At 39.6% G+C, this 27,976-nt stretch overlaps 1 protein-coding gene across 12 annotated transcripts in view; it reads left to right on the plus strand.

Annotated features, from left to right (window-relative positions):
* Positions 1-24,522, plus strand: part of LOC105260851 (protein shisa-9-like) — a 68,257-nt gene extending 43,735 nt beyond the window's left edge. For 2 of the 12 annotated variants that reach the window (XM_045033702.1, XM_045033700.1), the window contains one exon: positions 3,639-5,437. In XM_045033702.1, the coding sequence (XP_044889637.1) occupies positions 3,639-3,684 (46 nt within the window). In that variant the 3' untranslated portion in view covers positions 3,685-5,437. Of the gene's footprint in view, positions 1-3,638; positions 5,438-7,845; positions 7,868-9,642; positions 9,719-9,808; positions 9,920-10,511; positions 10,586-10,747; positions 10,887-12,908; positions 13,011-13,661; positions 13,723-13,829; positions 14,009-14,372; positions 14,468-15,413; positions 15,496-18,923; positions 19,864-22,497; positions 22,558-23,380 lie in introns of those variants that run through there. The other 10 variants (XR_006583128.1, XR_006583127.1, XR_006583131.1 and 7 more) reach the window with 10 other exon arrangements.
* Positions 24,523-27,976: the final 3,454 nt, after the last annotated feature.

Below are 27,976 nucleotides of genomic sequence, written 5' to 3' on the forward strand. Positions count from 1 at the left end.
CCCCCTCCCCAATCTCACCCCTATTTAAACCCCTCCAACCCCAATTACCACCCCATTTTCCACCCCCTCCCTTCCCCGCCAACCCCCACCTCCTCTCCACCCCCATCTGCACTTCCTCTCTGGCCTCTTAAAGGACCAGAACATTGAAGGTTCAGAAGCTATTTTTCTGTATGCTCTTACTTGGGCATCCCGGTGACCCAAACACGAATGTGAGTACACATCCGACATCTGTGGATTTTTCCCTTTTTTATTGTTTTTTTTTTTTCAGACTGTAGTTAAAAAATGATTTTTTCATGGGGTCCGTGATGAGAGCTCTGTTGTTTGTGAAGACCGAGAAGGTTTCTTGACCAGCTTGTAGGGGTTCTGGCTACAACTGTCCACATCAAGTTGTGGATCCTGTCAGGGCCACTTGGTCCAAAAAGAGTACCATTGACAAGATGGAAACCAGAGCTTCATAGTGTCAAGAAAGAAGGACCTGTAAAGATACTAAAAGCCACTGAGATCTTTGTCTTAAATAACAGGCTCGTATGATGTTTGGATTATATCTTACTAAAATCGTTTTTAGAAATGTCAGGAACTCTTATTTAATAGGAGCCATTTAATACTATTAATAGTATTTCATAGTATTAGACTGACTGGCTCCTGGAAGCCCTGTAAAGATCCTGCTTCAAGCTTTGTAAGTTTAGGGTCCCTTTTATATGTAGTTAGTTTTCCTATCAGCACATCTTTCATATTTGTGAAGTTTGGTAGCCCTGGGAACAGTGGTATCTGAAGCTTTGGTGTTGGTACTAGAGGGTTAAAAAGTGAAATGTCCTTTGTGCTCTGTGCTTCCTGGTTTGTTTGTTTTTAGGAGCTTGTGAAGCAGCTCTCTCCCTCTGGTCTTGGAGGCTGCCCCCAAGAACTCTGTGTCCAACCAGGTTGATGAGAAGCTCAGCATAAATGAAGTGGCCTTGCCCTGTTTGAACACTTATAATAGGAAAGTCACTAGGAGTGGTGTGATCAGAAAGTGAATGAATTCTTGTCCTTTCTTTAGCCAAGTACATACAGGGTGTTGATTTACCCAAAGCAAAAAGGGTCTTGAATGTCCTTAGGATTTTCCAGCTATAAAGAAATACCTGGTTCCCAGTGTGAATGTTTTATTCTATCATTAAAAAGCAAAACCTGTACTCCTAGGAGCCTGAGACAGAGAGACAGGGAACACCCATAGAAAGAAGTAGATTTCTTTAGATTGGCATGCATCAGATTCTTAGGGATCTGCAAAGTCCCAAGTCAGGACAAGCTAAATGGAGGCAGAATCCTCCTGCATGAGTACCTCCAGGCAAAAAAAGAGCCTATTCTGTTTGTTTTGAGTCTAGGAAGGAGGAAATTTCTTGGTTCTGTTTACTGGAATTTCCCCCCTCTACCTAGACTGCATATCATAGATGAGTTCAGCTCTCCCTCTCCCGCCTCCCCACCTGAATTCTTGGATAAACTAACTTGTCGCATTTCCCACCTCCATCTGGTCATGGCCATTGTCTGTGAGAACCTAGCGTTATTGGTCCCATTGGATCTAATCTAGTTAACAGTAACTACTGATATCAGCATCCAGATAGCTGCCAGGGGTATCAAGAGTGCTCAGGACTGAGGATGTTTACCATTCATGTCAAGATCTCTCTGTCTTTGGTGCATTTGATCCCCATGATCATTGTGCGGACAGCTCCTGCTCTCTTTCAGCCAGTCAGTGTTCATTTCCCACCAGCACACATTTTAGTGACCTCAGTTCTGAGAGCTGAAGATACATATGGTACACATTTTGGAGACTACTTTCTAGAGAGGCTTATTGGCACACAATTAAAGTTTGGTATGTGAATTAGAATGAATTGCATCGTGAGTGTTGTGAGTGTATGTTCTCCTAAAACACTGGTAAGTCTAGTTTTAGTAAAATGATATGTGTTCTGTTGTTTTGGTGACCATATCCAGGACTTTTGTATTCTTTTAGAAAGTAATTGTAGTAATTGCTATTGACTGATTTAGGTGCAACACTGTGAAATAGGAACTTGAATTTATTGTATTGGCTATTTGGAGATGTGTGTTCAAGTAACTTAAAATCTCATAGATTTCATCAAAATAGACAAGATCACCTGATTATGCAAATCTTTATTAACTTCAGAAATCTGACAATTTGGGCTGTGATTCAGATTCAGAGTAAACCTTAAATAAAACCTCGTGGAATGCCTGGGTGGCTCAGTCAGTTAAGCATCTGACTCTTGATTTTGGCTCAGGTCATGATCTCACGGTTTGTGAGTTTGAGCCCAGCATCAGGCTGTGTGCTAACAGCGTGGAGCCTGCTTTGGATTCTCTGTCTCCCCTCTCTCTCTTTTCCTCCCCCACTCTCTCTCTCTTTTAAAAATAAATAAACTTTGGGGTGCCTGGGTGGCTCAGTCGATTAAGCGTCCGACTTTGGCTCAGGTCATGATCTCGCGGTCCGTGAGTTCGAGCCCTGTGTCGGGCTCTGTGCTGACAGCCCAGAGCCTGGAGCCTGTTTCAGATTCTGTGTCTCCCTTTCTCTCTGACCCTCCCATGTTCATGCTCTGTCTCTCTCTGTCTCAAAAATAAAAAAAAGTTAAAAAAAATTTTTTAAATAAAAATAAACTTTAGAAAAAAAGGAAATCTCAGTGTTTGTAGAAACTAAACAATAATGTAGAACTTATTTTTGCTGGAATAATCCTATATTATTATAATAGGAGCTGCCCATCTCTCTCAGTTATATCCATATGTGTAAACATCTGTCTCTATAACAATCTCATTTGAATCTCTAGTACATTTGTATTGTTACTTTCTCTCATCCTTCCATAAATTTTGGCGTATTTTTGGAAATGTTCCAAAGTATTTTATCCAGGTACTTCATGAATGTACAACAGAAGTCATTTATTTCTTGTCTACTAAAAGTTTACCTTTACTTTTTTCTTTTTTCTTTTTTGTCTCTTTTTAAATTTTTAATGTTTATTTCTGAGAGAAACAGAGATAGAACATGAGCAGGGGAGGGGCAGAGAGAGAGAGAGAGAGAGAGAGAGAGAGAGAGAGAGACAGAGAGAGACAGAGACAGAGACAGAATCTGAAACAGGCTCCAGGCTCTGAGCGGTCAGCACAGAGCTGACGCGGGGCTTGAACTCACCAACCGTGAGATCATGACCTGAACCGAAGTCGGATGCTTAACCGACTGAGCCATCCAGGTGCCCGTAAAGTTGACTTATAAATTCTTAAGTTCTCCTAACTATTTAAAAATAGTTCCAATGTGTTTGTCAGCAAAGTAAAATCTCCAAGAGTGGCCTATTAGATTTTCCCAGCAGCTTCAGTGTGGTATAATTTATGTATAATAACAATACCTTTTTAAAGAATACACTTTGTTGACCTGTGACATAGGTAAGCAGCAATGAAGCCATCACCACAGTAAGATGGTAAACACAGTCATCATTCCTAAAGGTTTGCCCCTGCTCCTTTGTAAACCTTCTCTCCTCCCTCTCCTTCATGAGGAGGCATTTGAGAGGTATGCTTATAACCTCCTGGAGGCTGTTTGAAGATTGTTAATAAAGATGACTCTTTGTGACAGATATTATAAATGTCTTTGATACTCTTCATTATCTCAAATATTATTTCAGCTTGTCCATAGTTTGGCTGACCATTTCCCTGTTGGCTCTCGTGTGATCGGAATTTCGTGGAAGCTTACTGTTATTACTGCCACCCTTGCAATTTGCACATGTCTGATTTACCTCTGGAGAGTTGTCCTTGCTGTGAGTATACTAAAGTACCTTATAGATAGCCTTGTAATCCTAAGTAAGCAGAATTTTTTTTTTTTTGGTAAGCACAAATTTTTAACTAGACCTCTATATGCATTCAGTACTTCAAATTTCCCTTTCAGCACTGTGTTCACTGCATCCCACAAATTTTAATAATTCCAATATTCATTATCATTTAGATGAAAATGTTTTTAAAATTCTCTGAAATGTCTTCTTTGACCCACTTCTTTTAGAAGTGTTGTTTTATCACTAATATTTTTTGTAGTTTTCCAGCTGTCTTTCTATTATTGATGTCTAGCTTGCATTTGTGGTCTGAGAATGTATTTTCTATGATTTTGTTTACTTTAAGTTAAGCTGTATTTTATCACCCTGAATATGGTCCATGTCAGTGAATGTTCTATGTGACTTGAGAAGAATGCGTATTTTTCTACTGTTGAAGTGTTCTATAGATGGTAAGAATACAAGTGACTGATGACACAGTTCAGTCCAACTGTGTTCTTAAATTTGAATTTCTGTATCCTCAATCCGTCAATGACTGATAAATGTTATTGAATTCTTTCAGCTATCATAATATATATGTCTATTTGTCCTAGCACTTGTGTCAGTTTTTGCCTCATGTATTTTGACACTCTGTTGTTATGCATGTACATTAAGGATTATGTTTTCCTGGAGAAGTAAGCCTTTACTGTTGACCTCAGTATCTCTGATAATTTTCCTTACTTTGTAGTATGTTTTGAAGGATAATTTCACTGGCCACAGAATTCTAGGTGGATGGGTTCTTTTCTTTTAACACTACAAACACTTCAGTCTTCTTGATTGCATGGTTTCTGAATTCTGAGTATTTTTTGTCCTGGTTCCTCTTAGGTACGGTGTTACTTCTCCCCGCCTCCTGCAACTCCAGCCCCCAACTCTACCCCTTAGCTTCTTCCATAACTCTTTGTTTTCAGTTTTCTGTTGATTGAATAGTATATGTCTAGGGGTAGTTTTGTTGTTTTGTTTTGTTTTGGCGGGGGGTGGGGGGTGGTATTTATCCTGCTTGGAATTCTTTGAGTTTCCTGGATCTGTGTTTTGTGACTGTCATTCATTTTGGAAAATTCTCATTTTCACTTCAAATGTATCTTCTTTTCAGTTCTTCTCCAGGTATTCCCATTTGTGTATGTTACACCTTTCGTAATTGTTCCACTGGTCTTGGATTTTCTGTGTTGTGGCTTTAATTTTTTTCTTTGTGTTTCTGTTTTGGATATTTCTACTTGACATTTCCTTCTGCTTGTTGAGTCTTTCCTCAGCTATGTTGTGTGTGTTAATAAATCCACCAAAGACATTCCTTATTACTATTAATGGTGCTTTCATTTCTAGAAGTCCTTTTGGATCCTAGAGTTAGCACCTCTGTGCTCACATCCACCACCTCTTCTTGCATACTGACCACTTTTTCCATTAGAGTCATTCTCCTATTAATCAGAGCGATTTTAAATTCCCAGCCTGATTATCCCACCGTCTGCCATAGGAAGTGTGATTCTAATGCTTGCATTCTGTGTTCAAAATATGTGGTTTTGGGGGCACCTGGGTGGCTCAGTCGGGTGAGTGTCCGACTTTGGCTCAGGTCATTATCTCGCTGTACATGAGTTTGAGCCCCGTGTCTGGCTCTGCACTGACAGCTCAGAGCCTGGAGCCTGCTTTGGATTCTGTGTTTCCCTCTCTGCCCCTCCCCGACTTGTGCTCTGTCTCTCTCTCTGTCCAAAATAAATAAACATTAAAAAAAATTTTAAACACAGAATTAAAAAAAACAAAATATGTGGTTTTTCCTCTTAGGGTACCTTGTAAGTTCCTTTGAAACACCCCCTTTGGGGTCACATTCTTGTTTAAAGAAACTGAGGTGAATAGGCCTTTAGTGTGAAGTTTTGTCTTTACCTGGCTAGGTTTTAGGCTGAGTTTACTCCCCTGTGAGACAGGAAGGAGGAAGAGCACTGTAGTTGAGTATTTCCCTTCATCTGCATTGCTTATCTTTAGGAAAACCCGTATTAGGCTTTGGAGAAAAAGTTTCTCTTGAGGACAGACCTTCTAAGGAAGAATAGAATACCATGAGTTTATTTCTAAATGGCTGTTTTTCCTCTTTTTTTTTTTTTGCCAATTTAGAAATCTTTCCCTTCAAAAAGAAAATATGAATATTAAGTATTTGTAAGGCCATCTCTCCCTGCTTAGGAAAGGAAACATGTGACCTTAATGGACTATCCATGCTTTTCTGTTTGCCCTCCATAGATACACTTTCTTATAACAACATTATGACTAGCTTTTTGATACCCTGATGATATTCCAATATCCTGGCAAGATGCTGGGGCTCGCTTCAACATCACATCATCATTTAAAACTTTCGAATAGGGATATACGTTCTAGGGGTCAGGACAATGTGTCTACCTTTTGTTAAAGTAGAGTCTTGCCTGGATTTCACTGAGCTATAATTCATCAGGGGATGACTTGGGTCTGGGTGTTACTGAACCACCAAGACCAGGTTCTTAAGTCTCAGTGTCTTAGTAATGAATACTGAATGCAAGGGAAACAAAGCAGGCGGAGTTTATTAGAGATAGCTTGTATACAATGGAGCCAACAAGAAAGAGGAATATGGATCCCTGAAGGGGTGGTGTGCCAGGCTTATAAAGGCACTTTTCCAAAGGGTGAGGGGCTGGGAGTGGGGAAGCATCCTTCAGTCCCACAGTCATTATTTTATGGTTGTTATTTTTCAGTGGACACAAGACAATCACAGGATGTCTTTTTCCATGGTTGACATTCTTATTTAGGGCTCCTAGAAAATGAAATACTTGTGCAGTCAGGCTTTAAATTGCTACTTCTGATTTTGCCCAGACAACCATTACTCTCTGATACCTGTTATCTCTCTTTTGTTCACTTTTCCAGAAAGAGGTATAGAAACTTCTGATCCTTGCCTCAGACCAGTGCCCTTTTAGGAGTTCAGTTCCTCTTGCTTTTCTTATACCCTCTCACAGGGAGCTCTTTTTTTTTTTTTTTGAAATGTTAGCCATCATTTCTTTTGTTGCCTATGCTTTTTCTCTAGCCATGTTTCACTCTCTTTCTTTCTCATTTGATGACTTTTTTTTTTTGGAAGACCCTCTGTTTTTAGTGATCTAGGAAAATCATAGCACCTGACATGTTTTAATTGTTTATTGATTCAGAAAGCAGCCAACCCTGTGTAAGATTTCAGAAAGCCTTCTGGAAAATGAAAGGGGCATATCTTAGTACAAAGGTTTTCCTTTTCTTTCCTCTCCCCTCCCTTCCTCCTTGCCTTGCCTTCCCTTCCCTCCCCAGCCCTCCCCTCCCTTCCCTGTCCCCTCCACCTCTCTCTCTCTTTCTCTCTCCTTCTCTCTCTCTCTCTCTCTCTCTCTCTCTCTCTCTCTCTCTCTCTCTTTCTTTTGTCCTTTCATATGATCCCAGGTTCTGGACTTCAGTGTGGATATTGGGTTTGACTACAAGAGAAAAAAAATCAGGCAAATATCTTAATTATATATTTTTAAAACTCTCTGCATTATGCACTGACAAAATTGAATATGTTGATGTTTATTTAATAGAATGTAAATCTATCTTTTGGTCAAAATAAGCCATGAATCTTTATGCTTTTATCAGAAATAGTTTATAAAAAATCATGAACTAAATATGAAATTCTAATTTTTTCTTATATTTAATTTATGAATTCATTATGCTGAACAAAATGATGATTGTAATTTCATTGGATTACATTTAATATTTTATCAGGAGTATATAAGTTTTTACTAATAATATGTTTTGTTGTTTTTTTAAAAATTTTTTTTAATGCTTATTTATTTTTGAGACACAGAGAGACAGAGCATGAATGGGGGAGGGTCAGAGAGAGAGGGAGACACAGAATCTGAAACAGGCCCCAGGCTCTGAGCTGTCAGCACAGAGCCCGACGCGGGGCTCAAACTCACAGACTGTGAGATCATGACCCGAGCTGAAGTCGGATGCTCAACCGACTGAGCCACCTAGGCGCCCCACTAATAATATGTTTTGACCTCAAACTTAATTTTGTTTCTTCCTCTCTCAGGTACAGCCTCAAGTATATCAAGGTAAGATTTTAGGTTTTAGTATTCTTTGTAATTTTTTTTTCAGTACTCGTGTTTGATGTGGATTTTAATTTTTTAACTAGGGATAAATACGGTGACTTCTGATGTCTAATTAATTGACTGTTAGGAGGCTAAGTGACAATGTGGAGGGATTTGGTCTCTTAAGATAAGAGACAAGGGGAGGAAAACATCACAGGAGGAAGAAGAACAGAATGAGTGTAATTCTGCACAGAAATGGTTAGGAAACCAGTGATGATATGTGATCCTGAGGTTTGGAGTGAGTACTTTGCCATGACCTGGCTCTTGATGAAATGTGAAGATGAGAAAACCTTCTTTGAGTCTATCAAGAAGCCTAAGCTTAGAGAAGAAGCCAGATATTGCCAGGAAGGGTGTGTGTCACAAGAGAGGTTTAAACCAAGGTTTTGAGTCTGAGGTGGAGGGAGCCAATCATGCCAGGGGAGAATGAGAAGTGAATGTGATACAAATGGGGGTAATGTATTCTGCATGGGCCCCATAGACTGTGGTGATTCTGTGGTGCTGTCTTGAGAGGGTGGCTGTCTGACCCATAACAAGCCCGCAAAGGTTGGTTGGTATTCATCGCTGTGAATGCAGCGGTGGTGGCAGTGAGAAGAGTGATCTCAGGGCATGAGAGCTCTCACACTGGGTCAACAGAAGAGAAGTTTGCACTTTGTGGTCAGATGAGAGAATTAATTCCTGTTAGAGGAGTCTTTCTAGAGCTTACATGTGTTATCCACCTGTAATTGGGTGCTTCGTGTGTGTTGTTTTCCTCTAAGGTGGGAGGTAACATTCTCTTTTTGGGATGTAAAGCTTCTCTTTTAAGGGCTGTGAGTTATCCAGATCCTCCAGCAAGTGTGTTTTTTTCTGAAGACCTTGTCCTCCACAGCTCCCAAGCTAGGATTCATGAAAGGCAATCTGTGAGCAGCAGGAAGTCATTGAAGACTTTTGGGTAGTCAATCAATCAACATTTGGAGCTTTCCTTGTGTGGAATTCAAATAGCACCTATAAGTGGAAGTGGCACAAACCAGGACTAAATGATGGATTTGATTATTTGTTTGTTGGCAGGGACCTATTTATGTACTTTTATGATTGGAGGAGAGAAACATAAGTTGATAGGATTTGATTTTTCTCTTTCATCTCTGGTGGTGACAGAAGTACTTGGAGTGATTGAATTTTCCAAGAAGGGTGCTTCCAGATGGGAGAGAAATTAGGAGAAGACATTTTATTGCATTTCTCCATTTTGGACGATATTTTAAATAGGAATCTCATTGAAATAAGATTTTCTTAGGTTTAAAATGCTGCTAAAACTTGATTTCTTCAGGCACAATGGAAAGCTAAAAGTTACTTACACCCCCCGTCAGATAATGTGTCTGTACTAATGCACTGAGATTATTCGATGTTACTGGGTTTGCTAATAATCTTAGAAATTGTTTTCTCTCCTTTGAGTTTATAGCTAATAACTGAGAAGATCAATACATTTAAAAAGAAAACAGAACTTGCTGATGAAGTATCCATTTGGGAGCAGAAGGGATCATTACCCTTTCAAAGATTTTTTCTGATTTCATTTTGGTTATTTGTACCTCTGGTAGTATATCCTTCTGACCTATTTCATGTGTTCTATAAACAGTTCTAGTTCAAGACAAGCTTCACAAGTGTCAAGCACTGTCTGTTTATTTGTGGAAGGAATCACACATTAAAAGATAGTTTTGTCTATCACTATGCTATTTGTGAATTCTAATCCTTTGTCATATGTTTTATAGATCAATGAATCAAAGAAATGTCTTTAAGAAACTAAGAGAAATTAAGTTTCTTTCTGATGAAGCTCTTAAATTAAAGGTAAGAATCCCTTCTTTGCCTGGATTGCTTTCTCAAAACAGAAGTGAAAATAGTGAGTTATTATTACTGATCCATTGCATTTTGTTGAAGGAGGACATCAAAACAGTTGAATATTTTAATGAAATTTTAAGTGACAGTCTTCAAAGTGCACGTGTTACCTTGCAATCTGAGAGAGAGAAGAATGTCAAGAATAAGGACTTGGTAAGAGTTGACTGCTGATTTTTACTGTAATTTGGCTTTGGAGGCTTTTTGTTCATTGGGTGAGGTGAGCACAGTATGTTCACTTGCTGTTTACCACAGTAGAGATTGGGCCTCTGGGAGCCAAATCTCCATCTGCAATGTGAGCTGGAATTTCACTAGGACCACCATGAGGAGTTTTGCTATTTCAAGGACTAAGAAGTACCTTGTGTTTTCACAACTAGGTAATTATCACATCATTTCAGCTCTGCCCTCCAAGATATGAAGAAAATTCTAGAAGATATTTGAGAGATGAAGGGTGATTACTAGCCAAATTGTATAGTCCCTTCCTGTCTTAATGCTGAACAGATAATTTTCAATGTGAATAGGGAAGGAGATATCTATTATCTATCTATCTATTGATATACATTCCACTAAGAAAGCCATTTGTGAGCTCTTTGATTTAAACTATTTTCTACCAAGTTGGCTTTCTCCTTGTTATATATATGCCTCAGGATCTTTCTCTGTTGCAGTGTACAATCATGTCGTGTTAGGTGCATTCACATTGTTTGTGATCATTATTTCTTGAATGTCTTTTCTCCTATCTGTCTTAAAGTCACAAGAATGGAAATGGTGAATTCGAGGATTGAGAGCTGAGAACCTTGAGGTCCAATAACTGTGAACTGGAAGGTATGCTGTCTGTTGGGGAGAAATCCCCATATGAGTACCTGACTTTGCATTGGGAAGGGAAAGAATGCCTTCTTGCCTTCATGGTTCTTGCCCTTTTCCTGTCACACCAAAGCCAACTCTCAGGTCATGTGCACACTTATAAAGAAAATCCATTTTTTACAGAAAATAAAAAGGCCTTAGAAGACAAGTGTAATGCATTGAGGTCTGTGAAAGCAATCAAGGAAGCAAAAGTCAAACAGCTGAAGGAGAAAGCACATATCCTTGAAGAATTCTATAAACAAAGAAGAGTGGCTGCAGAAGAGTAAGATGTTCAAATATTAATTGTCACAAATCCTGTTGTATGAATGAATGTCGTGGCCGGTATAGAGAATTTTTGCCAAATGCATTCCGTAGAATTGTGCCTGACCTTCCTACCTTGCTTTCTGTAACCTGCATTTTCCTTTCTGTCCTTAGTGCTTGTCACACATTATTGTGTCATGTATTTAGGGTCAAAGAGAGAAGGTACCAGCATTAAGAACACTGATCCCTGATGCCCTCTGGATCCATTTACATTGTCCCATGGATTTCAATCCTATCACATTGTCTTCTCAGCCGGGAATTAGGTCATTTTTGTTCAGCACCAGACATGGGTCAAAAATATGTGGGGGGGGGGGGGGCGCCTGGGTGGCACAGTCGGTTAAGCGTCCGACTTCAGCCAGGTCACGATCTCGCGGTCCGTGAGTTCGAGCCCCACGTCGGGCTCTGGGCTGATGGCTCAGAGCCTGGACCCTGTTTCCGATTCTGTGTCTCCCCTCTCTCTCTGCCCCTCCCCCATTCATGCTCTGTCTCTCTCTGTCCCAAAAATAAAATAAAACGTTGAAAAAAAATTAAAAAAAAATATGTAGGGGGGAACGCCTGGGTGGTTCAATTGGTTGAGCATCTGACACTTAATTTTGGCTCAGGTCATGATCTCATGGTTTGTGAGTTCGAGCCCCACATTGGGTTCTGCGCTGAAAATGCTGCAGCTGCTGGGGATTCTTTCTCTCCCTCTCTGTCTACCCCTCCTTCCCTGTCTCTCTCTCTCAAAATAAATAAGTAAACATTTTTTTTTTTAATTGGATAAAGAGAAATTGAGTTATATTGCTGCAGAAACAATGGGAATTTCTTTCTGGAAAATGGGTTGGGGCACCAGCAGTACTGGACCCCTTCATGCAGTCTGCCAGTGAGGTTGTTCACTGCAGGTCCAATCCCTAAGAAGGCCTGGGTATTTCCTGTCCCCCTGCATTTCTTATGTGTAACAATCTTTGGTTCCAACCAAAACCTGCAGCTTCACTAGGGCTCATCTTTGCTGACTGACCCTCAACTACACTTGTTTACTTCTACATCTATGTGCATAAAGTTATTTAGCTGCTTTGCAGTTCAGTTTTCTGTCCTCGAATGTATTGATGAGTCCTGGGGAGACTGGCTCCAACTGCCAGGTTGGCTTTGTCCTGGGCTTCCTTCTTCTCCATCTTGGTCTCATGTGTCTTCATGGGGTCGTTAGAAATTTGGTGCATTCACTCACTTGTTTCCTCCTTTGTGCAGTATTTCCTTTTGCTCTCAGAATATCGGGGCCTTTAAAGTCCCTCATTCACGTTGAAAAGTAAACTCTTCCTTCCCTTCCCTGGGGACTCAGTTTCATGATAGTCCTTCCCACACCTGGGATGGGGGCTGCTGTGTCTCATTGGCATCTTGTTTTTGGTAATTTGTAAGCTCTTTTTGGGAGTGGGTACAGAGCCCTGACCACCTTTCTATCTTCAGCCTCTTACAACAGAGCCACTACATTACAGCCACTCCAGAAAGCATTTGCTGAAGGACTGCCTGAGAAGCCAGAGGGAAATGCACGTGCCTTTCTCTGTCTAGAGCTTTTTTGTCAGTTTCTAAAAGTCAGGGCTCCCCGTGGAGGTGTAAGACTAATGATGATCTGTTGCTCCATCCTAATGGGTATAGTTGATCAGACATGGTTTTTCACACTGAACTGAAATGAGTCTTCACCATCCCAAACAAAAGACCAACTCTGGGAAGGCACAAAGTGCAATGTTATTTGATGACTTTGTGATGAAGGAGTAGAAGCAGAAAACTAGAAAGCCACCTCCAATTGCAGAGACGTGGCAGCAGACAGAGGTTGATTTTAACTTAAATGAGGTGTTCAGTTCATTTCTCTGATTGTGGTGTCAGTCTGCATTTATGGGAGAGGTGAGGGAAGGGATATTTGAATCTAGGCCTTCAAAAGTGCTGGGAGGTAAAAAAGGAAGAATTTCTGGACCTTGGCTCCTGGATTAGGGATATATCTTTCTCATCTTAGGAAACTGAAAATGGCACAATGTGAACTGGTGGCAATTGAGAATCAACTTGAAGCTACGGAGGAAAATTTGAAAATAGCTGACGAGGAAATATACAAGTACAAGTGAGTTCAGATACTAATTAGCAGTGGCTCATGAAACCCCTGTCCATTTCTTGTTTTTCGCATTTGTACAAATTTAGACTCAATTAACAAGTAATATAAATACATATTCAGAGGACATATCCATAGAGAATGAACAGATAGAAAAAGATAAGGTTTAGAAAGAACAAAAAACAGTCAAGTTACTAAACATTTCCAGAACTCCAGTATTGGCCTGACCATGTGGAAACTTCATCCATGCCAACATTCCTCAGGGGTGGTGTCAACTCTCATAATCTATAGGAAAGCAGTGTGTGGTAGGATGAATTATACCCATCAACATGGTAGTGCCATTTGATGGCCCTGGTTTTTGGGAAATATGGTGAAGATATATGTTAAGGGACAAAGAGCTTTATGATGAAAGACACTTGTCACATGATGAATTAGGGAAAGATTAAAAATGGGAAGGAATTCTATGAACTCTGAACCCTATAGGCATGGAATAATGAGTAAGGAAAGGATGTAACAATAGCTTTGATCTTACTGTACATTTATAGTCATGTAAGAATAAATTGTATCAGGGGACAGATATAAGGTTGATGGGAATGTGGGCAGATTATTTAAAATTATACCCAATATTGGGCCTTATCTGACAAAAGCAATTGTAACTCACAGGCAGCAAATTGAACAAACACAAGAACAGCTGCAGCAGGCAGAGCTCACCTTCAGACACCAGGTAATCTGAGTTCTGCCTGACATGCTGAACCCTAAGCACCTCATGCAGGTGAGTGTAGTGGCCCTTGGAATCCCTAAACACGGGCTTTTCATTGTTGGCTTTTTCAGATTGCAGTTCATGAGAAGAATGCTCAGCACAACTTGGTGCTTTCTTGTTTCCTCCTCTTTCTTTGGTGCACCGTCTGGCAAGACTGAAGGTGGATGTGTTTTTTCTCCCCCAGATCAAGACTCAGATCTGGGACAGGGAGATGGCAGAACAGAGCAGGGAGGTCGCCCACTTGAAACAGGTGTGGGAGCTTGACGTGTGTTTTTTTTTTTTAATTTTCTTTTTTTTTTTCAACGTTTATTTATTTCTGGGATAGAGAGAGACAGAGCATGAATGGGGGAGGGGCAGAGAGAGAGGAAGACACAGAATCGGAAACAGCTCCAGGCTCTGAGCCATCAGCCCAGAGCCTGACGCGGGGCTCGAACTCACGGACCGCGAGATCGTGACCTGGCTGAAGTCGGACGCTTAACCGACTGCGCCACCCAGGCGCCCCTTGACGTGTGGTTTTATGGGTATTTCAAGGGATGCCAGCTGTGCTGTTTAGTATCTAGTAGAGGATGTGGTGTTGTAACTCTTCAGAAGTCCATCCTTTTTCTCTATCCAAGACTGGATGTTATGGAAGGAAAGAGGCTGCCTGAGGGACACATGAGACAGAAACCAATGCCTGGAAGACCAAAGATGCAGAACCCTCCAAGGAGAGGTAAGGAGAACATTGTGACATGCACTGGCCTAATTTCTACTGCAAAGCCTGTTCCTGTCAGTGATCATTGTGTGGCCTGGACAGAACCACAAGCACTACCTAAGGATAGCAGGTGGTCTGAAGGGGTGACAGGAGGGTGTTCTCCTCTGGTGCCCTAGCAGCACTGCTAAATTTCTGTAGTTTTCCTTCTCTCATTAGTATAAGACTAGTCTAAGTACATTTCTATTCAGACATAGTTATATAATAACTGCTCACATGTAGAAGGCAGCTTACATATAAGCTGAAGGATTGAACAATCCACCTGGAGCCAGAAGAAACACACACATTTTCTTCCATTGAGGGTTCTTTGATGTTATCCGCCAATCGATACTCTCATTTGTATTCTTTTTTTTTAGTTAAATTTTTAATGTTTATTTACTTTGTAGAGAGAGAGTGTGAGTGGGGGTGGGGCAGAGAGAGAAAGAGACACAGAATCTGAAGCAAACTTCAGGCTCTGAGCTGTCAGCACAGAGCCCGACGTGGGGCTCGAACCCACGGACTGTGAGATCATGACCTGAGCCAAAATCAGATGCTTAACGGACTGAGCCACCCAGGCATCCTCATTTTTGTTCTTAATCGGTAATGGAATGGTGATTTCCCATGATGTACACTGAGAAACCTCTGTCTTAGTGATGACTTCTAGATTGCTAGTTGAGCCTGACCTGTCCACAGTTATTTGATTAATTACAAAACAACATGAACTAAGGCAACATGAGGTCTTTATCAAGGTGAGGGGATGGTTCTCCCCCTTATCCTTGGGGGTCACCTGAGGCATGTGGGATACCCTCTGCCTCTGGTCAGGGACCTGCGTGTAGGGAAAAATTTAAGATATTTGAGGAATGAGAGGAGAGATTGTTTTCATTCCGCACAGTCCTCTAAAAGCAGAATAAACCTCTGTCCCTTCTAGGGTCTTTAGTAGATCCAGAAACTCTGAAACCTCTGTGAGTTACAGCAGCTCTGACTGTACCAAGAATGCAGACAAGGACAAGGTAAATGCTGGGGCCATTCTCAGTTATAAGTCTTTCGGGAAACCCTCCTCTTTCTGTACAGCACACTCTCCTGGCCTTGTCTCATTTTGCATGTTGTGTGGTATGTCTGTTTAATTCTTTGTTTTCCAAATGCACACTCATAACCCAGGAGCCCACAGGCTTCTCTGTTTTCATTCAGCTTATTGTCTTTCTGTGGTAAGTTTAGAATCTCGAAGAACTTACAGGTTGAAGACCTTAGGGCTTTTCCTGCGTGTTTCTGTAAATAACACAGGGAGGATGACCCCACACTCCACACTCCACACTCCAGTCTCCTGGCCTGGCCGACTCCTCCCATGCCTCAACTTTGTGGGATCAATGTTATTGTCATTGTTTTCCTCTTTTTGGTCAGGCAATTAATGTGTTCAGACAATCCCCTTTTCACCAGAACCATGCACTTCCTGGGTGTTTCATATGCCTGTTACATGCAACTTATGGTCGTGGCTGAGCGATGTTTGCTTTCAGCCCAGTCAGCTGCAATGGTCCACTTTGCCTGTTCCGAGCAGGGTTTGGTCCCTGTTACGGTAAGATTCCAGTCTGCTGCTGCCTTGGGCTTGTAGTTGGGTCTGACCAGATGTATCCATTTGTTGGGACTATGGTCACCCCTAACTGCAGGGTGCTCTTCCTGTCCCTGAGAGACTCTCATTAGTCAGTAGAGCCTTCAGTCAGCCCAGATATCTGCCACCAGTCTGTCTGTTGGGGTTGTAGTGACCCCCAAAGTGCAACACTTTCTCCTTGTGCAGCCCCTTTGAAGTTTTTATTGGTGGCTGAGGCCGGCATTCACATCAGATGTCTGCCTCCAGCCCACTGCGGGGGCTGCAGCCCACTGGTGTACATGGTTATCTTCCCCTCTCCCTGCGCCAGGACAGGCTGTCAGAGATGTTTGCGGAAAGAGTCATGTCAAGAATAGCTTTGCAGGGACTCTGGCTGGGTTGGGTGGGACTGGATGGCACAGTCCCCGGGAGAATGCAGGACAGGGCTCCAGGTGTAGCAAGGGAGGTGAAGAGCGTTCACACTGGTTCCAGCAAGTGTCTGCATATCTAGGCTTGGGCAGGGTCAAGAAATGGCACCCACCTGGTCTTTCATTCTTGGAGAAGTCGGCTGGAGACCCCTGCCCCTGCTGGGCATGTTCTGAGATGAGTAAACAAATCTTCTATTGTGTTGCCGCCTTTCAAAGGGCTGCCTCTGCGTTTGCTGGCCTGGATGTTTGCTATGGTGGCTCATTAAAGGGAGGGGATTCCTATGGCTCTCCAGCTCTCCCAGAGCTAAGCCCTCTGATTTTTAAAGTTCATGGACTTAAGGCCCACTGATTGTATAAACTTATGAATTTAAGCCCCATGATTTTCAAAGCCGAATATTATGGGGATTCATCTTCTCAGTGGAGGTTCCCCGTATCTGGGATGCATGGTGAGGGGTCTCTTCCTCTCCCATCTCTGTCTTTGTGGTCTCCCTCCCATTTGTGTTTGGTCTCCTTAAGAGTTCGGTACCAGCGTGCTTTTCTGCTTCCCTACCCTTTCCAGTGTAGCTCCTCTGAGCGATTAAGTGTGGACAGTCACTCTGCCAGGTTTGGGGTTGTTTTCTAGGTTAGTTCTCCTGATATGACTGTTTTCTAGGTGCATCCATGAGATGAGGTAAGCTTAGGACCCTCCTACACTGCCATCTTCCCAGCATCCTTCATGACAGTATTCTTTTTCCAAATAGATTGCCCAATTTTATTTGCTTATTTATTTTTAAGTTTATATTTTTACTTAAAAACTTTTTAATCAAAATATTTTTTTTCAGGAATAGAATAGTGATTCATCACACCTTTAACACCCAGTGCTCATCCCAACCAGTGTCCTCCTTAATGCCCCTCACCCCTTTAACCTTTCCCCACATCCAACACCCTACCAGAAACCCTCAGTTTGTTCTCTGTATTTAAGATTCTCTTTTGGTTGGTCTCCGTTTCTGTTTTTATATTATTTTTGCTTCCCTTCCCTTATGTTCTACTGTTTTGTATCTTAAATTCCACATATGCGTGAAGTCATAATGATATTTCTCTTTCTCTGACTGACTTATTTTGCTTAGCATAATAACTCTAGTTCTATCCACGTTGCAAATGGTAAGATTTTGTTCTTTTTGATCACCAAGTGGTATTCCATTGAATATATATCCCACTTCTTCTTTATCCATTTATCAGCATGACAGTATTCTTATTATGATGTCCTCTTGTAATGGAAGCATTTTGTCATGATTGGTTGCATCTGCTTTAAAATCAATATCTAGGGGAAGTATTTTTCTTCTTATATTCTCAATAGCGTTTCAGGTGTAACATAATTTCCTAGTAGCATTATAATTCCTTTGAATTTAATTACAAAATATGACCAAATCTCACCCATCACTAGCTATATGTTAGATAGATCTTCATTATAGCAATCTCTAATTACTTTAAATTTGGAAACATCCTAGTATTTGGGCTTCAAATATGTTCTTGTGATCTTCTAAACTGTAAGTTATTTATTGCACAAAATGTAACATCTCAATCACTCCCAAAGCATTCTTTCATTTTAAAAATGATCTTTTCCCTTGCAACCATCATCTAGTAAACTGTGATTTTTTTTTTCAACGTTTATTTATTTTTGGGACAGAGAGAGACAGAGCATGAACAGGGGAGGGGCAGAGAGAGAGGGAGACACAGAATCGGAAACAGGCTCCAGGCTCTGAGCCATCAGCCCAGAGCCCGACGCGGGGCTGGAACTCACGGACCGCGAGATCGTGACCTGGCTGAAGTCGGACGCTTAACCGACTGCGCCACCCAGGCGCCCCGTAAACTGTGATTTTAAGTGATTTTCTTAAACACTTCTGTTTGAAAAACATATTGATGAAGCATCATATCTTCATGTTAATTCTTCTTCCATTCTGTAATATAAATGAATTAAAAATGGCTGCTGTATATTGGCAGGCTGGTCCCATTTGCTCAATATCCTGTTGGTGCCAAGCTCAAATGTTTATACATCCAGTTTGTTGTTGTTGTTGTTGTTGTTGTTGTTGTTGTTGTTGTTTTTAAGTAGCCCTAGGGGCGTCTGGGTGGCTCAGTTGGTTAATCCTCCAACTTCAGCTCAGGTCACGATCTTGCGGTTCATGGGTTTGAGCGCTGTGTCGGGCTCTGTGCTGACAGCTCAGAGCCTGGAGCCTGCTTCGGATTCTGTGTCTCCCTTTCTCTTGGCTCCTCCCCTTCTCTCTCTCTCTCTCTCTGTCTCTCTCTGTCTGTCTCAAAAATAAACATTAAAACAATTTTTTTTAAGTAGCCATAAATTGTTTTTTTTGTTTTGTTTTTTGTTTTGTTTTTTTGCCATTTCACTGTCTGCCTGATCTTCATGCCTGTGAAATTACGACAAACATCTGCTAATCAGAGATTAAGATCACCTCTGGCTGTCAAAGACCCTAAGCTGCTGGTGACTTCTGAACTCGAGTCCCTCAGCCAGGCTGCTGAGAGATAACACGTAGGCATGTAAGTACCCTCTCCACATTACCTCTTCCTAAGACGCTACCTTGCCCTCTTCTACTTCAGGGTGGTAGCCACTGGAAGGTCAGATGCTGTGAAGGACCTCCCCTCATGCAGACCTGTCAGGGTGGCCCAAATAATGCTGCCTGCATGCTGCTGCCACCTCATGGTCACATCTTTCTCCTTCAGCCTGAAAACTCTTAAACTCAACCGTACATTCTTCCCAACGTTGAATGTTTTTCTGAATTGGAATTATTTGATTCTGTTGTATTGCCGCTAAAAAGATGCATGGAAACAAATTAAAAACAAGGATTCTTTAGAATAAGTGAGCTAGTCACAATGAAACACCTGGCCATTTGTACATTTTTGGAAAATGTTAAGCCATGATGTGCAAAACATCATCCAGAATCTAAATAGGTCCATGCTGTAGGATCACCAACTTTATAGTGAGCCCACCAGTGACACACTCTTTGAAAATCAGGAAAACACATAATTCCATACTATAGAATACAATGTGGCATATATGTTATCATCTTAGTGTAAAATATGTAAAATGGCTACTTTTGTCGATTATATTTATTGTGTATTCAATTTTTTATAACATACATGCTATTATTTAAATAAGACAGCAGTAAGATCATGAAAATGAATAAGTGTCAACTGTTAGTAAATAACAGAACTCATTATGCAGTTACATGTGTTAAAACAATGATTATTCATATACTTTTAATATTATTACAGTTTAAAAAAATTTTTTTTATTTGACGTTTATTTATTTTTGAGACATAGAGAGACAGAGCATGAACGGGGGAGGGTGAGAGAGAGAGGGAGACACAGAATCGGAAACAGGCTCCAGGCTCTGAGCTGTCAGCACAGAGCCCGATGCGGGGCTCGAGCTCACGGAGTGTGAGATCATGACCTGAGCCGAAGTCGGTCGCCCAACCGACTGAGCCACCCAGGCGCCCCTAATATTATTACAGTTTTAGATTTATTTTAAAAAGAGTCCATATGGTACCAAATAAATGAGTATTTTCAAAGCTGAAAGCATTTGCATTATGTAGATACCCAGTCCTCCAAGAGGTGACATGTAACTTCCCACTTCTTGAGATGTACACTTATTTCTCTAGAGAGAACATACATCATGGACAGGGGAGAAACCTGAAAAGCACTACCTCAGCCGTGTGATGAAACATAAAATTAACAGTGGCAATCCATCTTGAGAGTAAACATTCTTGATATGAATCGATAAGGATGGCATGTTGCCTCTGTGATCTTGTGCCACCAAGCACATAACTCCAGTATAGTCATTTGAAAAAACATTAGAGGGGCACCTGGTTGGCTCAGTCGGTTAAGCATCAGACTTTGGCTCAGGTCATGGTCTCACAGTTCATGGGTCTGAGCCCCACATTGGGCTGTGTGCTGACAGCTTGGAGCCTGAAGCCTGCTTTGGATTCCGTGTCTCTCTCTCTCTCTGCTCCTTCCTTACTCACACTCTGTCTTTCTCTGTGTCTCAAAAATGAATAAACGTTAAAAAAAAAATTAGACGTATACCAACTGAGGATCATCCCACAAAATACATTCTACAAAAGTACCCCTCAAAACTTTGCAGATCATGAAAAATATGGAAAGTCTGAGAATTGTTATAGGCAGGTAGAGCCTAAGGAGACAGGATGACTGGATGTAATGTGCCAGCTGGGATGAGTCTGGAACAGGAAAAGTTAAAACCTCAGCAAATCTGAGTAAAATAGACATTGGTCGATTGTATCAATATTTGATTACTATACCAACTCATGTGACATTAATAATCAACAAACTGAGTCTTAGGTATGTGAAAACTCTCAGTACTATCCCCACAATTTTTATTCAGTAAATCAAACCTATTGTAAAATTAAAAGTTTATTAGTAATCTTGGTTTATGTTTTTAACACATAATATGGCATAATTAGTCCTGCCCTGAGTGACTAGTATCTACTCTTATAGTTCTTACTATTATTTAAATAATAACATTTATGTTATAGAAAACTGAATGATACACAGTATTATGTAATTCACAGAAACAGAAACATCTAGTTTCTATAGTTTATGTTAAGATAATAAAACATATACAACATATGATATATAATTATTTCTGATCTAGAATGGGTGTGTCACTGATGCACTTTCTATAAAGTTTGTGCCTACCATGGCATTGGCTAATTAGTATTCATAAAGACAAAAACGACAATAAAAGAATAGTACCAACATGGGCGATATAGATTACTGTGGGGGATAATATGAAGTTGATGTTAAGACATTGTATTCCTAGGGTGTTGGCTGTTATTTCACCTCTTTCTTTTCTAATTTTATTTATTGTTGTCCTCTCTTCTTTTGTTAATGAGTCTGGATAACAGTTTATCAATTTGGTTTATCTTTTCAAACAACCAGCTCTGGTTTTCATGATGTGTTCTATTTTTGTGTGTGTTTTTATTTCCTTTATTTCTGCTTTAGTTTTTATTATTTCCTCCCTTCTGTATTTGGGCTTTGTTCTTCTAGGCTTAAGGTTAGTTGTTTTTTTTTTTGTTGTTGTTTGTTTGTTTTGTTTTGTTTTGTTTTTTTGAGATTTTTCTTCTTGAGGTAGGCCTGATTGCTATAACCTACCCTCTTATATCAGCTTTTGCTACATCTAAGACTTAAAGTCTTCATTCAAATTCCAGTTAGTTAACATCCAGTGTAATATTAGCCCCAGGTATACAATATACTGATTCAACACTTGCATATGACACCTGGTGGTGCTCATCACCAGAAATGCAATCCTTAATCCCCATCACTTATTTTACCCATCTCCCACCCACCTCCCTTCTGGTAACCATTTGTTTCTCTATAATTTCTAGTCTGTTTCTTGGTTTCTCTCTCTTTCCTCCCCACCCCATCTCCTCCCTGTGTTCATTTGTTTTGTTTCTTAAATTCCACCTGTGAGTGAAATCATATGGTATTTGTCATTCTCTAATTTATTTCACTTAGTATAATACTCTGTAGGTCTATCCGTGTTGGTGCAAATGGCAGGATTTCATTCTTTTTATGGCTGATACTATTCCATCGCATATATCTATATATACCACACCTTCTTTATCCATTCAGCAATAATGAACACTTGAACTGCTTCCATAATATGACTGTTGTAAAAAATGTTGCTAAAAACATAAGGGTACATGTATCCCTTTGAGTTAGTGTTCTTGTATTATTTGGGTAAATACCCAGTAATGTGATTGCTGGATCATAAGGTAGTTCTATTTTTAACCTTTTGAGGAACTTCCATACTCTTTTCCACAGTGGTTGCACCACGTTTGCATTCCCACCAATAAGTGCACAGGGGTTCCCCTTTCCTCATATCCTTGCCAACACCTGTTGTTTCTGTGTTGTTGATTTTACCCATTCTGACAGGTGGGAAATGATATCTCATTGTAGCTTTTTTTTTTTTTAACATTTATTTATTTTTGAGACAGAGAGAGACAGAGCATGAGCAGAGGAGGGTCAGAGAGAGAGGGAGACACAGAATCCGAAACAGGTTCCACGCTCTGAGCTGTCAGCCCAGAACCCGATGCGGGGCTCAAACTCACGGACTGCGAGATCATGACCTGAGCCGAAGTCGGACGCCCAACCGACTGAGCCACCCAGGCGCCCCTCTCATTGTAGCTTTGATTTGTATTTCCCTGATGATAAGTGAAGATGAGCATCTTTTTATGTATCTGTTGGCCATCTGGATGCCTTCTTTGGAGAAGATGTTGCCCAATGTCTGTTGCCCTTTAGTTTTATTGATTGTTTTCTTCGGTGTGCAGAAGGTTTTTATTTTGGTGTAGTCTCAGTAATTTATTTTTCCTTTAATTTCCTTTGCCTAAGGAGGCGTATCTAGAAAGAAGTTGGTACGTCCAATGTCAAAGAAGTTACTACCTATATTCTTTGCTAGGATTTTTATGGTTTCAGGTCTCACATTTAGGGTTTTAATTCATTTTGAATTTATTTATGTGTATGATGTAAGAAAGTGTCCAGTTTCATTCTTTCACATGTTGTTGTTAAGTTTTCCCAACACCATTTGTTGAAGAGACTTTCTCCCATTGGATCATCTTTCCTGCTTTGTTGAAGATTAACTGATCCAATAATTGTGGGATTATTCCTGTGTTTTCTATTCTGTTCCATTGATCTCTGTGTCTGTTTTTGCTTCAGTATCATACTGTTTTGGAGCCACAGGGAGGATCCATTTCTGATTGATATAACAATCTCTTAGTCAGTTAGAGGTACTTGACTGAGAAATCATTGTATCATTCAGATATGGATGGATCCTTCCTCTCTCTCTTTGTTTCCATGCCTGAACTTCTGGCTGTGCCCAAGAATAAGGTAATCTTCAACAGTAGATGGGACATATGAAAAAGACACAGGAACCATCTGAAAGGATTGCCACTGATCAGATCAAGACAACCTGAACATCAAAATGAATCATGGCAAGAATGGTTTCCCAATACTGAATGATAAACAATCCATGAGTCTACAGTGATACCTAAAAAAACATTTTTTAAATGGGGATTGGAGAAAAGAGAAATACCTTTACAAAAGATTACACACAAATAAAGGTAGAAATAGAAAATGGAGATAAGAAATCACCTTTTAAAAACCATCATTCTAACAATTTGGCCACCAATTATCAGTAGATGCTAAAGTTGTTGGGTGAAATAATGTTGGGGCATAGGAAATGGACTGTGGGAACCACAGTGAACTTAATAACTAACTTACAAAGAAACCAGGCTGTGTTATGTGGCTCATGATGCAGGGTCAGTGTGAAGGGCATAATATCAGACAGTAAAAGATTTTGAAAAGAGAAGAAAAAACAGAAAAGTATAGACAAATAGAATTCACATATTGGTGGTGAATGTAAAGTCCAAGAGAAGAAGGTCACATTGAATTCACTGGATAAAAAGATCCTGTTAAAAATCAACAACTAGCTAAACCAACCAACCAACCAGCAACCATAAGCTGGTGACATGATACTCATCTAAAATGCAAGGTCATAGACATTTTGAAAATAAGACACTGGAAAAAACTAAAGTATGCAAACACCAATCAAAGAAAAGCTGCTCTGGGTATAGTAATATCAGATAAAATATACAGAAGGCAAAAAGCATTGCTAGATATAAAGAAAATTGGTGCAAAGTAATAAAAGGCATAGTTCACCAAGAAAGGAAAAGTTGTGCATCCCCAATTACATGGCTGCCAACCATATAAAGGGAAGTATACCAAAAACTGCAAAAAGAATCAAATCCTCAAGCAGAGTGGGAGATTTTTTCACAGCCCTCTCTCAGCAACTGATAATGAGCAGACCCCAAATCAGTAAGGATGCAGAAGATTTGAACAGGAAGCCATCTTAATATAGATTATATACATAGACATATATAGAAATATATGTAGGTAGTATATATAAACATATGTTAAATAAATAGTTAAAATAGATACAATAAAATATGCTTTAATATATTTTCCTAGTAGATATTAGGGAATACAAAATATAAACTTTAATATTATATATAATTAAATGTAAATAATACAAATATTACAAATACTATAAATAAATTTTAAAATCTAATGCATAATATATTAACATACAGAATTGTTATTTATAAAAATTAATACTTTATAATAACACTTATATTAATACTTATTAATATATTATAATTATGTATTATGTATTTTGTGTATGTGATTTATCACAAATATATATTATTTTAATATGGTATATTATAATCAATATAATAATTATAAGAAATATAATTAATTATAAATATTAATATATAGATGTATAAATACACAAAATAAATGTAAATATAGGGAGAGAAATATATACAGAAATACTCTATCAATTTCTATGTGTATATATATAAAATATAATCTATCGGTTTCTGCACATTTGCAATTATGTTCCAAGAACATCCTCTGTGGGTTTCATTCTTTTGAAATATATTTAGACTTGCTTTATGGGCAAACTATGGGAAAGAGGAGAGAGGGAAACAAACCACAAGAGACTCTTAACAATAGAGAATAAACAGGGTTGATGGAGGGAGGCGGGTGGGAGATGCACTGGATGAGTGATGGGTATTAAGGGGGGCATTTGTGATGAGCACTGGGTGTTGTGTGTAAGTGGTGAATCACTGAATTCTACTCCTGAAAACAATATTGCACCCTTATGTTAACTGAAATTTAAATGAGAAAAAAAAAAACTTTTGTAAACATATGACGTGTGCTTAAAAATAATGTATCCCCAGGTGCCTGGGTGGCTAGGTCTGTTGAGCATCTGACTTTGGCTCATGACAGGTGACAAATTAACAGGTGACTCACACTCTGTGAGTTCGAAGCCGGCATTGGGATCTGTGCTGACAGCTCAGAGCCTGGAGCCTGCTTCAGATACTGTGTCTCCTTCTCTCTCTGCCCCTCCCCAACTTGTGCGCGCATGCTCTCGCTATCAAAAATAAATGTATAAAATTTTTTTTAAAAAAGTATTGCTTTAAAGCTCAGCACTTTTTAAAAGACTGGTTATAGTTTTTTGGGTATTGAGCTGTGGAAGTTCTTTATATATTTTGGATATGATTGCTTTATCAGAGTTGTCATTGGCAAATGTCTTCTCCCATTCAGTAGATTGTCTTTTAGTGTGAATGGGTAAAGAAGTTATATATATATATATATATATATATATATATATATATATATACACACACACACACACACACACACAGCCATATTATTCAGCCATGAAAAAGAATGAAATCTTGCCATTTTCAACAACATGGATGGAACTAGAGAGTATAAGGCTAAGTGAAATAAGCCAGTCAGAGAAAGATAAATACAGTATGGTTTTATTCACATGTGGAATTTAAGAAACAAACAAAGGGTGGAACAAAAGGAGAGAGAAACAAACCAAGAAACAGACTTTTTTACTATAGAGAATAAGCTGATGGTTACCAAAGGGGAGTTGCTTGGGGGATGGGTAAATTAGGTGATGGGGATTAAAAGGTGCACTTATCATGATAAGCACTGAGTAATGTATAGCATTGTTGAGTCACTCTATTGGACAACTGAAATTAACAAAACATTGCATGTTAACTATACTGGAATTAAAACTAAAAACTTAAAGTATATATAATTTGCATACAATAAATAAAATCAGAGAATTTATTATAAAGTTTGGATCACTGATATAAAGGCAAATAAAAAGAAACCATTAAAAAGCATCAAAAAAAACCCCAAAAAACAAAAAAACCCTAAGCTAAAATGGAACCAAAACAGGGAAGGGAACAATGATATTCAATTGTATTTAGATGAAATTGCCTGCCTGAAAAGTCCCTTGAATGGGCTTTAGCTCATTGCAGTTTGAAAAAGGACAGTAGCAAGTATAAGACAAGCTCAAAAATGAATGGAGGGGTCAGGTCCCAGTGTACTCTGTCCCCTTGTGGGAATTGCTAAGGGAAACACTTTGGTGTTTTGATTCCATACAGATTAAAACTAATTAAGATGTCATTTTCACCTCTTAGGTATACAGAAAATGCACAAGTTTGATCACACTGTCAGCAAGACTTAGGGGAAACAGGCATTCTTAGACATTGCTGGTGGGAGTGTGAACATAAATTGGTAAAACAACAATTTATTAACTAGAGGGTATAATTCTAAGTGAAATAAGTCAGAGAAAGACAAATACCATATGACTTCACTGACATGTGCAATTGGAGAAACACAGCAAATGTACAAGCCAAAAAGAGACAAAAAAAACCAGACTCTGAAATACAGAGAACAAAATGGTGGTTGCCAGAGGGGAGGTGGGTGAGGGACATGTGAAACAGATACAGGGGACTGAGAGTATACTTATCTTGAGGACCACCGAGAAATATATAGAATTTTTGAATCATTATACTGTACATCTGAAAACAACATAACACTGTATGTTGATTATACTTCAATACAAAAATGAATAAACTGTACATGGGGTGCCTGGGTGGCTCAGTCGGTTGAGCCACCAGCTTCAGCTGGTCATGATCCCACCATTCTGAGTTCAAGCTCTGTGTCAGGCTCTGTGCTGATAGCTCAGAGCCTGGAGCCTGCTTCAGATTCTGTGTCTCCCTCGCTCTCTGTCCTTCCCCTGCTCACACTGTCTCTGTCTCTCAAAAAAGGAATAAATGTTTAAAAAAATTCTTAAAAATGAATAAACTGTACAAACAAGTAAACAATTTAGGTATGGAAGGCAGTCTAATAAAATTAAAGATGCATATACCATATCCCCACAATTTCACCTTGTTTTAAGGTGAAAATTAGCGTACAGATTGGCTACCTTTGTGTAAGAGGGGATACAGATATTTATTTGCTTGATTGTGCATAAAGAACATAGGAAGACACAAATGGAATTAAGAACAGAGATTTCCAAGAAGTAGAAGTCTGAGGCTATTTTTTTTTTCTTTTAATAGCAGTTTTAGGTTTACAGCAACATTGAGCAGAAGGTACAGAAGTTTCCTATATGCTTCCTGCCCTCTACATGCATAGGTTCCCCTCTATCCATGTCTCCCACCAGAGATGTACATTCATTACAATAGATAAATGAACCTACATTGACACATCATTACCAGCCAAAGTCCACAGATTTCATTAGGGTTGATTCTTGGGTTGTTCATTCTGTGGGATTGGACAAATTTTTGATAACATGTATCCACCATTATAGTTTCATACCCACTAGTTTCACTGCTCTAAACATCCTCTGTGCTGCACCTATTCATCCCTCCCCCTCCCTCTTCCTTAAGCCCTGATAGTCACTGACCTTTTTACTGTCTCCATCATCATGCCTTTTCTAGAATGTCATATAATTGGAATCCTAGTGTATGCAGCCTTTTCAGATTGGCTTCTTCCACCTAATAACATCTCTTTAGGTTTTCTTCCATGTCTTTTTTTTTTTAATTT

Source organism: Felis catus, chromosome C1 (genome assembly GCF_018350175.1).
Source record: "Felis catus isolate Fca126 chromosome C1, F.catus_Fca126_mat1.0, whole genome shotgun sequence".
Lineage (NCBI taxonomy): Eukaryota > Metazoa > Chordata > Mammalia > Carnivora > Felidae > Felis > Felis catus.